Source organism: Podarcis gaigeae (genome assembly GCF_964106915.1).
Source record: "Podarcis gaigeae genome assembly, chromosome: 4".
NCBI lineage: Eukaryota > Metazoa > Chordata > Lepidosauria > Squamata > Lacertidae > Podarcis > Podarcis gaigeae.
The window spans coordinates 8,077,047-8,093,744 of record NC_139677.1 but is presented as its reverse complement, the minus strand read 5'-3'; the positions used below and the strand labels follow the sequence as shown (position 1 = coordinate 8,093,744).

General features: G+C 39.2%; 1 protein-coding gene across 5 annotated transcripts in view; it reads left to right on the top strand.

The window, feature by feature from the left end:
* Nucleotides 1–16,698, top strand: part of KLHL1 (kelch like family member 1) — a 135,141-nt gene that overhangs the window by 84,112 nt on the left and 34,331 nt on the right. For 3 of the 5 annotated variants that reach the window (XM_083737805.1, XM_083737806.1, XM_083737809.1), the window contains exon 7: nucleotides 1,977–2,204. In XM_083737805.1, coding sequence (XP_083593931.1) covers nucleotides 1,977–2,204 — 228 coding nt within the window. The remainder of the gene's footprint in view (nucleotides 1–1,976; nucleotides 2,205–16,698) is intronic. The other 2 variants (XM_083737807.1, XM_083737808.1) reach the window with 1 other exon arrangement.

Genomic DNA, 16,698 nt, shown 5'->3' with positions numbered 1-16,698 from the left:
AGGAGCAAGGACTGAGCAACGGGAGCGCACCCCATCGCGGGGATTTGAACCGCCGACCTTCTGATCAACAATATATATAGTAATGCCTGCCAATTTTGGGGTGAACTGTATATAAATTTAGACCACCCTTGGGGAACGAGGAAGAGAAGGGCAAAATTGGGAATTGTGAAACCCCACTGATGAACTTCACTTGTCCAGGGGTGGACAGTCTGTTGTCAAGGCTCAATTTGCATTTCCATGGTCCCAGACAGAAATGTTTTTCTTGGGGAGCAAGCTGAACACCTATTGTAGCAAGCACTGGAATGTCATGTTGTTTAATGCTTTGTTTTCTGTGCCAAATATATAATTCATAGTGCAAACTACCGTGGTAATCGATTCCTCAAAAACATTCTTCCTCTGGCCACTTTATAATTTTTTATAATTTCATTTGGTGCAGCTTACCTTATGGTTGTGAGGGGGCCATGTGGGTTGCATGTGTCTTTTTCTTTCCATGGAGCATTTCCTCAGTGCTCAGCACCTTCTCCAGCAGCATATATTTCCTGACCTGAAAAGCCTTGTGTGAGAAGTTATATCACTCAACCTCTTAACCACTTTGAAAGTAAGGAATACACATTAAAAACCCTGCATCTCGCCCATGAGAATTTTGTTGGACATTTTTCTCCCCTTTCATAACTTCTTCAAATGCAATTTCATTCATTGTAAACTGAAGAAGAATTTTTGGCACATTACTCATTAAAACAAAGTAGCTGTGTAACCATATTTTGTGTGCAAAACATACAAAACTACAATTAACAGTTGTTTGGTAATTTTTAAAGGCAAAAAAATAGTACCGTACACTTAGCACAGACTGAGATACTTTCAACCATTTGAAAATGCATGCCGTGTTAATCTACTTTGCAATACCAAAAAAGTGTTTGCACTCAGTTGTTTCTAATTAGTGAATTAATTCATTTATATCAGTTTCAGTTTTGAATTAAGGACTGTGAAAAAAACCCACCTTAAGATAATTGAATGCAGAAATTAGTTCATATTTCTTGTAGCTGAGCAAATTAGAATGGAATTTAATATATCCAGTTGGGCATCCACATTATTATTGTTCTGTTACACTGGGATTCAAATTACATCTCTTTTTTATTAAAAACTTTAGCTTTGACAAAATATATTTTCATTTGTATCATTGCAGTTTATTTGCTAAAGAACATTTATTCATAGATATAGCTATAGATATAGATATAGAAATATTACAAAGAATAACTTTTTTATCATACTATGAGGAAATAGATTAGAAACATTTAATTGCAAACTATAATGAATGCAGCTTTCTCTGTAGGGGCAATTAGTGGTTGGAGAGAAGGCATGACTTGTATATGCAAGTGTGAAAACAAAGCAGAAAAGGAGTTAAGTTGATACTAGTAATCTTTCCTTTAGAGTATTTTAAATTCAGCTCATTTAGACATCCTCTCCATAAAAATTGCAATGCATTATTTTATTTTCTACCTATTGACACTGTGAATAGACTCAGAGCACTGCTTATATTACAGTTAAAGTGTGGGAAGTGAAGCAGCATAGCTTATTTTTGCACAAGTTTGGAGGAGCTATAGCAGGATAGAAAGCAGATAAAGAAGAATCATTTGGTCCAAATCAGACAAACAAATATGGTGAAACAGGGTGTTTACATTTGGTGTAAATTCTGCCATCAAATCACTATCAGTAAAATCTGGTATGAACAGACTGCCAAGTTTTTCATCTCCCTAGTGAAGGGGATTACAAAATTAGTCCATTACTATCATTTGGATTCACGAGCTTGCAATTATTGGGTTCATTTTCAATAAAAGAGACATCAAATTTTAAGGGCATTTTCCCCATAGATAGTGCCTTTTCCAGTTACAAAAAGAAACAGTTGAGGAGATGTATTCTAATTTTTGTCTGTAAATCATGTAAATGTTGTTATTAAATACATTATTGATTTTTCTTAGCAGGTGCTACAACCATAGAGAAGTATGATCTCAGGACAAATATATGGATCCAAGCTGGAGTGATGAACGGCCGAAGGCTGCAGTTTGGGGTAGCTGTCATTGATGACAAACTCTTTGTTATTGGAGGCCGAGATGGTTTAAAGACGTTAAACACAGTCGAATGTTACAATCCAAAGACAAAAGCATGGACTGTTTTGCCTCCAATGTCAACCCATAGGCATGGCTTAGGTAAGCATTCAGTTTCCCAAAGCTATCTGTATATATAAAAAATGTAACCAGCAATGTCAGATGCATTGATCACAAGCAATTTCAGTACATGTGCATATCTATATTTATGCAGAAATGCACGAAGGAACTTAGGTGCAGGCTTGTGTAAACAACTGAAATAATATCTGCGTATGGTTGGCATCCTAGAGTATGATAATGACTGGACTTAGCTGGTTCTCAAATAGTTCTGTTGAAGTTGTTGTAAAGTCAGTGGCAAACCATCGTAGCTAAATGATGTGACTAGTAAACAAGCCATGATTGTGGAGACAGCCCAGTGAATAGGACATACATATCACATCCCCATCATGTGTTTAGAAGCCTGGACAGGTAAAAGTATATGTAAGAGTGCTCATGGTACTTTCTGTAAGTGTTCATCTATGTGTGTACCAAATTCTAGCCCATTCTTGGCATAGTTTTATTATATATGCAACATCAATAGAACATGGTTATAGGGCCACCAAGAACACATGGCGATTTGTTGGAATGATACCTTGGTTAAAAACTGAAATGACTTAAAAGTTAAATGGAACCAAATAGGTATAGGTGCTTCTGTGGAGGTGATTGTAAAAATAAAAAAGGTGTGTATAAATCATTGTTTATTATATATATGCATTTGAATTAAGAAAAGGACTAAAAACAAAAGCCTGTATTTTACTGACTTGCAATATGGTGGCCTTAAAATATTTGTTGGTTATCCTACTGTGAGTAAAAATTGAATCATATCATTTTTTAAAAAAATCCTGGGGTGCCTAATCTGTCCCCCTCTGGATATTGGACTACAGTTCCCATCCCCTGCAGCCATTGTCTATGCTGGCTAGATCTGATAGAGTCCAACAACACCTGGAGGGGGGCCAATATAAGCTTCCAGTGGTTTGAATCAGTAACTATCCTGTTACTACCCAGATATCCCTAAATTATTTAATCCTCCTTTTCAGAGTATTTCTTTTGTTATCAGACATTCCCTCTATTTCCAGTGTTCAGGTGTCAGTGCTGGGTTAGTTGAAACACCACCACCCATATGCAAGAGGTGGGTATCATCAGGCATGGCAGAGTCCCAAGGTTTGCAGAGTACACCCCCACCCCCAAAAAAACCTAAAGATAAAACATCTAATGGGCAGGCAGGAGGGGAATAAAATGGAATATCTTGAAGGGGGGAGTGGCTGGCTAACTAGAGGAATTTCATGTTCAGTTTCCTATTCTAACCCTTTTGGCACTTTATTTATTTAGTTTTTAACGAGAAAACAGCTGTCTTTGTTCACATCTACTAAGTTCATTGACACCAAATATAATAACACGGGTGCATAATTGGCTTTTAAAATAACTGTATACCTTGCACATGGCAACAGAAGATCATAACAGATTGCACATTTTGTAGGTGAACTTCAAAATACTGCCTTAATTTTCAGCTTCTAAATGATGGATTGTTATTTCATTCAAAGAAAGGTCTTTGTAGCTATAGCTCAGTGATCAAACACATTTTTTATAGTTAGAAGGTTGCCGCTTCAGTCCCTGGCATATTCTTTTGAAGGTTCTCAAGCAGCAGACTGGGAGAGACCTTTAGCTGACACCTTGTAGAGTTGTTCCCAGTCAGAGACAATATGAGCTCAATGATCAATGTCTATAGTAAAAGGAAGCACCAGATCTTCAGAAGGAGAGAGAGAGGCCGAAGTCTAGGAAATCTTACTTTTAATAAGTGTTTCTGTTCAAGGATTAGTTTTCCAGGTGCTAAGGTTGTAGTTCTTCCTCCAATAAATGCAACTATCATGAACATTAACTATTATATGATTCTGCTACAATGCAAGTTGTGAAAAAAGCTTAGCGAAAAATATTTTGCAGCAGTGGTTACAATAATATAGACGCCATTTGGATAGCTTTGAACAGCACATTGTGATGGGATAACAGCAAAAGATTATGATGGTTGCTCCCATTCCCTTTCAACCTCTCCCACAACTGGGATACCCTAGGGGGTGCTGGCTCTTTAACATAAGGGCAAAGAACATGTCTCCCAGATTTGAAGAACTTTGAGCTGGAAGAAGGAAGAGGAATAAATTCTAGACTCTCATATTTATGTATCCAGGGGCTTAAATTGCTTGTTTCCCTTATAGCAAGGCTCTTCTACAGCTCTGCTTTCACTGTTTTCTCTGCTTTCTGCCTGGACAGAAATATGAAAATTCATTTCATTGTTTCTCATGAAAAGTAAATTTGGGAAACTTGTTCACAACTTGCATTGTACAAAAAGTTCAGCTTAATTCCTAGCAATGGATTTTTCTCTCGTTGTTTTACCATTCTAGGACAGCCGTGGCACAATACCCTTTCCTCTGCCATAAATTTCTTCCTTTTATAAGTCTATTTCAATTAATTGGCAGTAGATAACTTTAACAATCCTTTCAATCTCTGCAAGATAATTTGTATTGCATTTTAAATCAAGGTCTAGTGATAGTTAGCAATATTCTTATTCCATTTTCTTATTCTTTTAATCACAGCCTATAGCAGTTTAACAACAGGTCTGTCAGTGTTTGCAGTGGATTAAATCACTGTGCAATGGGGACATAGTCCAATCATTTATATCCTTATCAGCAATTTCTTAGAGTTCAACAGCATTTTCCAACAGAAATGTGGATATAATCCCTGCTTATTATGCTGACTCAACAAGTACAGACAGTGATTATTAGCAAAGAAATCAGCGCCTAAAATACATACCTATGCAATGCTATATTACCGTATATATGTCTGGGGAGAAATAAGTCCCACTGAGTTCAGTAGGGCTTACTCCCCAGAAAGTGGATATAGGATTGCTGTTTTAGTTTTCCATAATATAGGCTCTCTTGTGCAATTGACATTTGGTTGGAGGTGGGTGGGTTAGATATTATAATATATACTTAAATTGTTGAGTAGTTCTGTAGTACTATCAGATTTAGTCTACCAGACTAAAGGTAAAGGTAAAGGTAACCCTGCCAGTACGGGCCAGCCGTGTCCGACTCTAGGGTTGTGCGCCCATCTCACTTAAGAGGCCGGGGGCCAGCGCTGTCCAGAGACACTTCCGGGTCACGTGGCCAGCGTGATGAAGCTGCTCTGGCGAGCCAGCATCAGCCCAGCACATGGAAACGCCGTTTACCTTCCCGCTAGAAAGCGGTACCTATTTATCTACTTGCACTTAGGGGTGCTTTCGAACTGCTAGGTGGGCAGGAGCTGGGACCGAAAGACGGGAGCTCACCCCACCGCGGGGATTCGAACCCCCCGACCATGCGATCGGCAAGCCCTAGGTGCTGATGTTTTACCCACAGCGCCTCCCGCGTCCCCCTCGTACCAGACTAAAGCTTCCCCTAAATTAAGAGTTGGAGAACTGTTGATCAGTAGTCAGGCTGCTGCATACACTTCTACCAGTTTGGCTTGACTACCTAGTATTTGTAAAAGCAGAGGATCCATAAAATTACTTCTGCTACAATTAGCAAGTACACTGCTATGCTATTCCGTTTGTCAAACGGAATTTTATCTTCCCTTATACATGAGTGATATAGTCTAGGAGCTATGTATTGACCCTTCTTTTCAACTGAATTATCTTTCTTTTGTATATATTTTACTCCTTACATGCTATTGCCCCCATGCACCGGGGACTATACTGGCTCCCCATTAACCAACCAGGTTGTTGGGAGGGGCCATGTCTACTATGTGTTCTTCTTCAGCTGACTCAACAATTACAGCCTCTTCTTCTTCAGCTCTCCCCTTCTACCCAAGATAACAGCTCCGTGTGCACCAAGTTGTTTCACGGAACAATGTGACACCTGAGTGTACTTTGACTAGTTTATTATCATTAGTTAAATGGATATTTTTAACTGTGTTTGTATAATGGCTTAATCTTATAGAAATCCAGAGAATTCCTTTTGTCAAAGCCATACCAATGAAAGTATCTCATTTTAAATTTTTGGCCACAAAAATTGTGTTGGTGAATCCAAGATCCCTGTTGTTGTAAATAATATAGCACAGCGTGACCTCAAGGTGAGGTCATTTCAGGTAATGCTGATATCTAGAGCTGCGATGGAACACTTCACGCAATTGATCTGTTGATACTTCCTTTTATTTTCTGCCTGTTTCTAATGCCAAGAGACTAACCAAAGTAGTCGTTTTTCTCTAGGATATATATTTTCTCTAGATACTCGTTGTTCTTCAGGAGTTAAGAGGTAGCTCTGTTGCATAGGTGAGCCCCATTGCTCTTTCAAACAAATGGTTGTCTCCTTTATGGCACAGCTGATAAACATTATTCTATAGCCAAACTAATGTGATGTGGGAGATGAATTAATTCATTTCCTGACATCTTTTTCTTTTGCTAACAGCAGCCTTGGGAGGGCTGAGAGTTCAGTCAGGGCCATAGCTTTGGAGCATGGAATCTACTCCTTTCCCTTCATGCTATGTCTCTAATCTAAACTGGCTCCCTATTAGCTGTGCAGAGAGAAATATGCATCTATCTATATCTTTATTCCTTATGCAGTCAATAGATTCAGGAGAGCAATAAAAGAAACAGCAACAGTAAAGGGCCAGGAATACTGTGCTGTGTGTGTGGAAGGGAGCAATATGATAAAATGAAGTAAGAGCAAAGAAGGAGAAATAACTGAATGGCCAAAAAACAATCTTCCCCTTCACTTTTGGGAAATAAAAAATGGCTATAACTTTTCCATCTTTTGATAGAAGATAACATTTCCAGGCATTGTAGCACATCCTTTGTGGATAAAGCATGTCAAATTACAGACAAAAAGGTGCATGGACTTTTAGACAGCACACATTTAAAATTTGCCTTTTTTAAAAGGGGGGAAATAAATATATATAGCGTTATTACTTTGGGCCATCACTTCATCTTTTGGATGCATAGTTAACTATGCACAAGTGAATATGGACTTTCTTTTATCTGAGAAGTGCAGGGTAGAATAGCTCCCTATCCATTTTTATCACATCCTACATTATTCACACTTTTTTTCTAAATTAAAAAGCCCCAAGTGTGATCTTTCTTCATAGATGAGCTGCTCTAACCCCTTAATAATTTTTGATTGCCCACTTTTGAACCTTTGAAGATCTACAGTATTCTGTTTGGGGTTCGGTGACCAGAACTGTAGACAGTATTCCAACTGCGGTCTCATCATAGATCTGTATAAAGACATTGCAAACTTTGCAGTGCTCTGTGAAACATCTTTCCTAACTATCAATAACATGGAATGAATCTGCTTCTCAGCTGCCTGGGTCAGCATTTTCATTATTTTCATTATGCTATATACTATAGCCCCAAGGTCCTGGGCCTGGTCAGGCCCTGCTAATTTAGACCCCATGAAATTAAGATCTCTTACCCCATTGTTGCTCATTGATCACTTGCTTGCATTGCATTTTCCATTTTACTGCCAATTCATCCGTTTGAAGAGAACACCTTGACCCTCTTCACAATGCCTTGTTTTAACCACGTCAAACAATTTAGTATCATCAGCAAACTTGCCCACCCTACTGCTGCTTGGTTTATTTATTCGTCCTCATTCTTTTTTATTAGTTATTTCCAAAAAGAACACAAGGTAACACACAAATACAAAGAAAATACACAGAAAAGAAAAATTAAAAATAATAAACAGCAATTATCATTTCCATATCATCCATAACATAGTTGTCTCTTACGGGGCTTCCTTCAGCCTGTCCGTAAATCATTCGAAGCAATAAATAAAATTACACGTTTCATTACTTATATTGTCATTATACCGATTCCTAATTCCTGTTTGCTTTGCACAATAACTCTTAGTCTTTCACAGTGCGTCTCTAAATCCCTTTAGCGTTATTTGCCCTTCACTAATACATTCCAGATAATCTACATCCTTTTCCCAATCTTTGGTGAACACTTGGTCTCTTATGTATCTAACTTTTCCTGTTAATCTATCCAACTCTGCGTAATCTGACAACTTAGATCTCCACTCCTCCACCGTTGGGGTTTCCCGTAGTTTCCACTTCTGGGCTAATACTACCCTTGCTGCCGTAACCGCATAGTATACCAATCTGCGATCTTCCTTTTTTATCTCTTGTCCTAATATCCCTAGAAGAAAGATTTCTGGTTTCTTTATGAACGTGTACTTTAATATCTTCTTCAATTCAGTGTGTACTTTCTCCCAAAATTGTTTCACCCTTCGGCACTCCCACCACATATGGTAGAAGGAGCCCTCTATGTCTTTACATCTCCAGCACTTATTATCCACCTTATACATTTTTGATAATTTCATGGGTGTCAAGTACCACCTATAAAACATCTTCATGACGTTTTCCCTTATCGAAGTACACGCCGTAAAGTTTACCCCCTCCTTCCAAAGTTTCTCCCAATCCTCAAACTGTATACTATGACCTATATCCCTTGACCAATGGATCATCACCGATTTGACTTCCTCATCGCCTAAATTCCAGTCCAACAACATCCTATATATCTTAGATATAATTTTCACTTTATTGTTTATTATTTCTGTCTGGAATTTTGAGTCTTTATCTGCATAGCCTCTTTCTTTGATATCTCTACTAAACATCTGATTCACCTGATGGTGATGTAGCCAATCGTAAACATGTTCCTTTGTTTGCTCATACGGTTTTAGCTTCCATTTCCCTTCAACCTTAGTTAGTAGCTGATCATAAGTTGCCCAATTGCTTCTCATATTAATGGTTTTTGTACTCATTACTTCGAGAGGTGAAAGCCAATGTGGTGTTTTCGGCTCTAACAGATTTTGATATCTTTCCCAAACTTCGATTAGCGGCCCTCTAAAAATGTGATTCGCAAACCCCTTGTGTTCTTTCCTTTTGTTCTTCCATAAGTACGCGTGCCAGCCGAATGTATTATCGAAGCCCTCTAAGTCGAGCAGCTCCGTATTCACCAATTTTACCCATTCTTTTATCCAACATAGGCATGATGCCTCATAGTACAGTTTCAGATCCGGCAGGGCAAAGCCCCCTCTTTCCTTTACGTCTGTCAGTAATTTAAACTGAATTCTGGGTTTTTTGCCCTGCCATATGAATCTTGAGACTATCCTTTGCCATTCCTTAAAGATTCGACTCCCTTTGATTATAGGGATGGTCTGGAATAGAAACATCAACCTCGATAAGACATTCATCTTGATTACATTAATCCTTCCCCAGAGTGACAATTTTAGCCCTCCCCATTTCTCTAAATCTTTCTTTATTTCCTTCCACATCGGCTCATAATTATTTTTAAATAAGTCTATGTTTTTAGGTGTTAACCAGATGCCGAGATATTTGACTTTTTTGACCATCTCTATCTGCAATTGTTGTTGGATTGTTTCAATTATCTTTGGGTCCACGTTTTTTCCTATCATTTTCGTTTTTGTCTTGTTTAATTTAAAGCCTGCCACTTCTCCAAATTGTTCTATTTCCTTTAATATTTCCCCTATTGCCGTTGCTGGTTCTTCTGTCATTATTACTAAGTCGTCGGCGAAGGCTTTGGTCTTATAAACATTCTGTCCTACTGATACTCCTTTTATATTATCGTTTTGTCTTATTGAGTTCATAAGGACTTCTAACACAGTTATAAATAGTAACGGAGAAAGCGGACATCCTTGTCTTGTTCCCTTCTGTATCCTTATCTCCTCCGTCACCATATTGTTTATGATCAATTTGGCCTTCTGTTCTGTGTATATTGCTTTTACCCCATTAAAGAAATCGTTACCCACATCCATGTGTTCTAAGTTCTTCAACATAAAGTTCCATATCACGTTATCGAATGCCTTCTCGGCATCTACAAACACCATTATAGCTTGTTTGTCAATCCTAACAGACAGGTATTCTAGCATATTAATTATATTTCTTGTGTTGTCTCTCATCTGCCGACCTGGCAGGAATCCCGCCTGGTCCCTGTGAATAATTTCTGATAGCAAAATCTTCAGCCTTCTTGCCAGAATTCCTGCAAATATCTTATAATCTGTGTTTAGGAGTGAAATTGGTCTGCAATTTTTAACCTGGGTTGGATCTGCATCCTGTTTGGGGATAAACGTAATATATGCCTCTTTCCAGGTCTCTGGGGTTTCTCCTTTCTTTAAGATATTGTTCATAATCGTTTTTAGAGGTCCCACCAAAATAGATTTCATTTCCTTGTAGTAGCCGGCTGTGAATCCGTCAGGGCCTGGTGCCTTACCCCTCTTTAAATCTTTAATTGCCTCCTCTATTTCCTCATTTCCAATTGGTGTATTCAAACGTTGCTTTTCCTCTATTGAGATTTTTTGCACCCTTTTATCCTTCAAGAATCTCTCTATCCTCCTTAAACCAACTTTCTCTTGATCTTTATACAAATTCCTGTAATAGCTGAGGAATTCGCTCTTAATTCCTTTGGGGTCGGTTCTTTCTACTCCCTCCACTGTTATTTTATTAATTACACCTTGCTCCTTCCTTTTTTTGATTTGCCAGGCAAGCCATTTGCCTGATTTATTCGCAAATTCAAAATTTTTTTGCCTTAGTTTTTTAATGTTCCACTCCACCTCTCTATTTATTATTATAGCAAACTGGGCTTGTAGAATCTTAAATCTTTCCTTCGCTTTTTGACAATTTGGTTTTTGTGATAGTTTTTGTTCGTTAACCATTATCTGTTTTAGAATTTCCTCTTTGTTTTTCTCTCTATTCCTATTTTTGATTGCATTCTGTTGGATAAAAAACCCTCTTATTACAGCCTTACTCGCATCCCAGACAACGCTATCCTTTGTTCCTTTATCACCATTATCTTTAAAATAGTCTATCAGTTTTTTCTGTGTCTTTTCCACAACTTTCTGATCATCTAAAAGGTGGTCTTTTAATCTCCATCTGAAGGTTCTTGTCTCTAGGCTTTCCAGTTCCAGCTCTGTTGGGCTATGATCTGAAATTACTTTTGGTCTTATTTCTATTAATTTAGCTCTTGGACACAGTTCCTTTGAGACCCATATCTGGTCTATGCGTGACAGCGATTGGTTAGGCTCAGAATGAAAGGTGAATTGTTTGTCAAACGGGTGTCTGAGACGCCAGATGTCCACCAGATTACAATTTTCTACCATGGAGAAGAAGGTTTTTGGTAACTTTCCTTCTTTGTTTGTTCCTTTTCTTTGTCTATCCATTTCTAGTGAAACAACCCCGTTCATATCCCCCATTAAAATTATTTTTTGGTCCACAAATTCCGTCAACTTCTCTTCCAATCTTTTAAAGAATTCCGTTTTACTACCATTTGGGGCGTATAGCCCCACTACCATCAGCTTTTCACCTTGCCAGTTAATACTGACCCCTATCATCCTCCCCTCTTCATCCTTGAATATTGTTTTAGCTTCTATATTATTTTTAACATACAGTACCACACCTCTTTTCTTTACCTTGTCTGAGGATTCAAATTCCTTTCCCAACCTTTTGTTAATTAACACTTTCCTATGCCTTCTAGCAACGTGCGTTTCCTGTAGACAGATAATGTCCAAATTTTTCTTTTTCAGATATTGCTCAATTTTATTCCTCTTATTTTTATCGTTCATCCCATTAATATTCCAGTTCCAAATTTTTAATCCCATGATGCTTAACTTTCCCTTCGGAAGTTAAGTTTTCGCCTGAGTTTTATTCAAATTCTCTTTTCCTTTAAGGATTCCCTGAGTCCTCCGCTTCCTCCTCTGCCTCTTTGCCCGATCTACTTCCTCCTTCCTCCTCCTCATCCCCTTCTCCTGAGTCTCCTGATGGGCCCCCCTCATCTCCTCCAGCCCCCGTTCCATTTACCTCCACTTTAAGTTCCTTATACTTCCTCAAGAACTTCCCGGTTTCTTCTTGACTTGACAACTTGTGCCTCTTACCTCTATATACAAATGATATCCCTTCCGGGAATTCCCATCTAAATTCGATCTTATTTCTTCTCAGTACCTGCACCAAGGATTTATAGTGATCTCTTCGTTTGAGTAGTCTGATCGGGACATCTTTAAAAATAATTATATAATTCCCATCTATATTCAACCTCTTTTCTCTATTCCTTTGAAGGATCCTATTTCTCATTTCTTTATCCTTGAATGTAATCAGACAATCACCTATAAGTTTCCTTCCTCTTGTTGTGTTAACGCGCATTCTGAATGCATTTTGTATATTATTGGCCATTTCCTCCGCTGGTAAACCCATCCATTCTGCTAACTCCATTGTCAATCTCTCTTTAATATTTTCATTTTGGGTCTCTGGCACAGCTCTAAATTTCAGATTAACCTCCCTCTGCCTCAGTTCATTCATCGCAATAATGTCCTTCATCTCTTCCTGAGCCTTATTTAAGTCCATCATTTCAGTTTTAATCCTTTCTTTATCCCTCTTAATATCCTTTAATTCTATCCTTGTCTTCTTTAACCCTTCCTCTGTAAGCTGCGTTCTCCTAAATATTTCTTTTATTTGGCCCTTAAGTTCGTTAACAGTCTCATCCATTTTTTTATCCATTTTCCCGATCCTGTTATCCACTTGCTCTAATTTATATTCTAAGTTGGCTTGGCTTTGTTTGATCTCTGTAAACATCTTCAAGATATCCGACTTAAAGTCTACTTCTTGCTTAGAGCCCCTCCTATCCCCAGGGGTCCCACCATTCGTTCCTTTTTCCCCTGTATGTGACATCTTAAATACTTATACACTTTTATCTCCCCTTGTCCCCGATAATTTCTCGCCCCCTGAGTTTGTTTCAGATGATTTCCATTATACCGCCCACTTTGTCCGTTTTTGTAATACCCTCTTTCTTTCTTTAGTGTTACTGTTCAGAATTCCCAATTCTATATATATGTATTTTCCCAAAAGTCAGTATCGAAGTCTGTATATATAAAATCGATGTCAAGTTCTTACTGTACAGTCCTCTTCCTTCAAGGCGGAATGCTCCAATGTCGGGGGTTTGTCCCGCCTCCAATCAGGCTAGTCCATGTTCCATAGTAGATATACGGGGGGGGGGTGTGTCTTAAAATAGGGGGTGGTGAATAGAAAAAGGAGGGGAGAAAAGGGCAGGGGGAGCGGAGGCCAGTCTCAGATCACACCAACCTCATTTTAACACAAGAGGCCGTCAAACCAATATACACTGACGCCAGTTCCCAACGTGTTCCCAAAGTGTTCCCAGGAGCTCCCAGAAGTTCAAAAACCCTAGTCTCCAACCAAGGGAAAAGAGATGGAGAACAATATGCGTATTAGCTCCAATATAGATATTATCACTGTCCTCTTTCTGCTTTTCACAAACTCACGCACAAAAAGTCTCAAATGGCGGCGGGGGTTTCTCTTCCGGCTTCATTCTCCTAAATTCTGACGCTAAGATAGAGAAACACCCCTTCTCCTCTTCACAACCTCCAGTTCACCAAAAACGCCAAGTCCTAATGCTTTGTCTCTGGCCCCCTTTCTTCCCTCTTCCTCTCCAGCGTACTTTTCCTTCTATTCGGCTTGTTTGGAGGGAGGAATACAGAAAGGGAAACAGCGTAACCGCTGAGGCAACTCCCTTTCTCTTTTCCCCGCACTGGCGTCTTTCCGCGTCTAAATTGATTTCGGCTATCAGCTGAACTCCGTTTGTTTCTCTTTACTCCCTCCGAGGCTTCCTTGTTCCTTTTATCTTAATTACAAAGTTGCAAGTGTCGGAGTTCTTTGTTCTGAGAGCGTACTGCTCTCCCTGCAAGCTCAGGGCTTCGCTATCTGAAGGTGAGTAATGGCTCCCCCTCGACCGCTAGACCTCTCCGCCCACGCTCTTCGCCTCTTCCGAGGTTACCTGGCAGCCGGTTTGGTCTTTCTATGGCCGTGCCAGGGACTAGACTCTCTGAACACCCTTCAAGAGAGTTTTGGGGGGTCTCCGCGCCCTAGAGTTGCCCCCAATCCTTCAAAATAGCTCGAGTTCTCCCTCCCGGTGAGAACCCTGCTTGCACTGAGATCGCAGCAGCCGGAAGCAGTCTCAGCAGGAATCACTTCTGACTACATAGTAAGCTTTCTAAGCGATAGCGGCATCGCTGCTTGGTTTATTTATTCATAACAATATTTATATACCGCTGTATCATCAAGATATATCACAGTGATTTACAACAATATATAAATATAAAACCAAGCAATAAAATCAGAAAAAGTTAAAAGCAGAAAGGAAATTAAAAACATTGTTGTTGATACTGTGTCTATTTTTAAACCAATGTGTATAGGAAAAACAACAACACACCATCATGGACATGGTACATATACATAAGGGGAAAATATCATACGTAAAAAGAGCATTAGCATCTAATAATAAGGAAAAGAGTTAGAGGGTAAAATAGACAAATGAGAGGAAAACAAATGGAGGAAACACTAGTTAAAGCTGCTTGCAAATGTATTTATATTTTATGGGGACTATATTGAGATCAGGGTTTCATATGCTGGTGCAGCTCCAGCTGAACGGAGGATGTGAGAGTTAAGCCAACATAACCCAACTGCGGAGGCAGTGAGAGATTTTACTTTCTTGGGCTCCATGATCACTGCAGATGGTGACAAAAGTCATGAAATTAAAAGACGCCTGCTTCTTGGGAGAAAAGCAATGACAAACCTAGACAGCATCTTAAAAAGCAGAGACATCACCTTGCCAACAAAGGTCTGTATAGTTAAAGCTATGGTTTTCCCAGTAGTGATGTATGGAAGTGAGAGCTAGAGCATAAAGAAGGCTGATCGCCGAAGAATTGATGCTTTTGAATTATGGTGCTGGAGGAGACTCTTGAGAGTCCCATGGACTGCAAGAAGATCAAACCTCTCCATTCTTAAGGAAATCATCCCTGAGTGCTCACTGGAAGGTCAGATCGTGAAGCTGAGGCTCCAGTACTTTGGCCACCTCATGAGAAGAGAAGACTCCCTGGAAAAGACCCTGATGTTGGGAAAGATGGAGGGCACAAGGAGAAGGAGACGACAGAGGACAAGATGGCTGGACAGTGTTCTTGAAGCTACCAGCATGAGTTTGACCAAACTGCGGGAGGCAGTGGAAGACAGGAGTGCCTGGCGTGCTCTGGTCCATGGGGTCATGAAGAGTTGGACACGACTAAACTACTGAACAACAACAACAACAACCCAACTGCACCAAGAACTTCCAGGCTCAACCAGAGATCCTCTCTAGATCCTAATCCTGCTCATTGCAGCAGATCTTGCTATAGGATTGTTCCCCTACAAAGCCAAGTGTCCCATCCCCGGTTTAAGCTCTAATCCTCATTAACTTGAATAATTAATGTTATTCTCATTAGCCACAACTTTAAACAAGAGATCTTCAACAAACCACAGTTCCCCATTTCCCAAGTTTATACAGCCTCATTCATGGCAGGCACGTCCAACAGGTAGATCGTGATTTACCGGTAGATCACTGAATGACTGTGGTATATCACTGGCTCCCTCCAAAGAAGCTCAACAATTGTGGCTCCCCTAAAAAAAAGCTCAGCATTTTTGCCCTGCACCCCAAAAAGTGGGCCTTTCCTCCTCCCTAAAAATAGCTCAACAACACTGACCTGAACCCTCAAAAAGGGGGTTGATCACTGCCAGTTTTTAACTCTGTGAGATCACAGTCTCTTGGGAGTTGGTCACTCCTGATGTAGAGGGATGCCAATGTTTTCTGTGAAATGTGAACACGAGCTGTAGAAAACATCACTGATTTGAAATAGAACAAGGAAGTCATGTTTTCCATTTGTCTGTACAGGTTTCTCTTTTGTTTTGCTTTTAACTTTAAGTTTGTGTCTCTTTGATCTGCATTTTTATTATGTACATCTACAACACTGTGTTTAAACATGGAACATAAAATATGCTAAATGTCCAGAGAAAATTATTGAGTCCCTGGGATGTTCAACATGAACTTTCAGTATGCCTGAGCAATGTGACTTTTTTTTTTTAACAACCACTGCAGGTTTATTACTTTCGGAATAATGAAGATGCTTCTTTAATTTATTTTTAAAGCCCTGGGAGCCCACATATTTAATAAAAGCTCTCAGCAACATTAAACTACCCTTAATTAAGATTTCCTGTTAAATAAAGAAAACCTGTATAAGGAGCATCTTCTGCAGATGTAGCTATTTATTTACCCAGATAAACATATCATGATGTAACTTATTTTCCTTCCTTTTAAAAAAAAATATTTTTATTAGCAGTTTCAACATAAGAAATTGTCAGACCATATAATCGCTTACATTATTTCCCCCCCCTTCCCTCCTCCCCCCCCCCCGGGACTTCCCTCAGCTTCTCTCTCTGATTTCTCAGCCCATATTATTCTCCGCATGTTATAAAATTGTACATATCCCCACATTATCTATCTAACATGTTGTCAACCAATAAATTTTTGTACGTTTATTCAAAACCTGCCAAGGAGTCCAGTTCATTTTTCTGTCTTTTTAGATAATTTGTAAAAAGCTCCCATTCTTCCTTAAAGTCACAGTTGTTCTTGTCCCGCAGTTTATATGTCAATTTAGCCAACTCTGCGTAGCTCGTCAGTTTTTCTTGCCACTGTTCTTTCGTT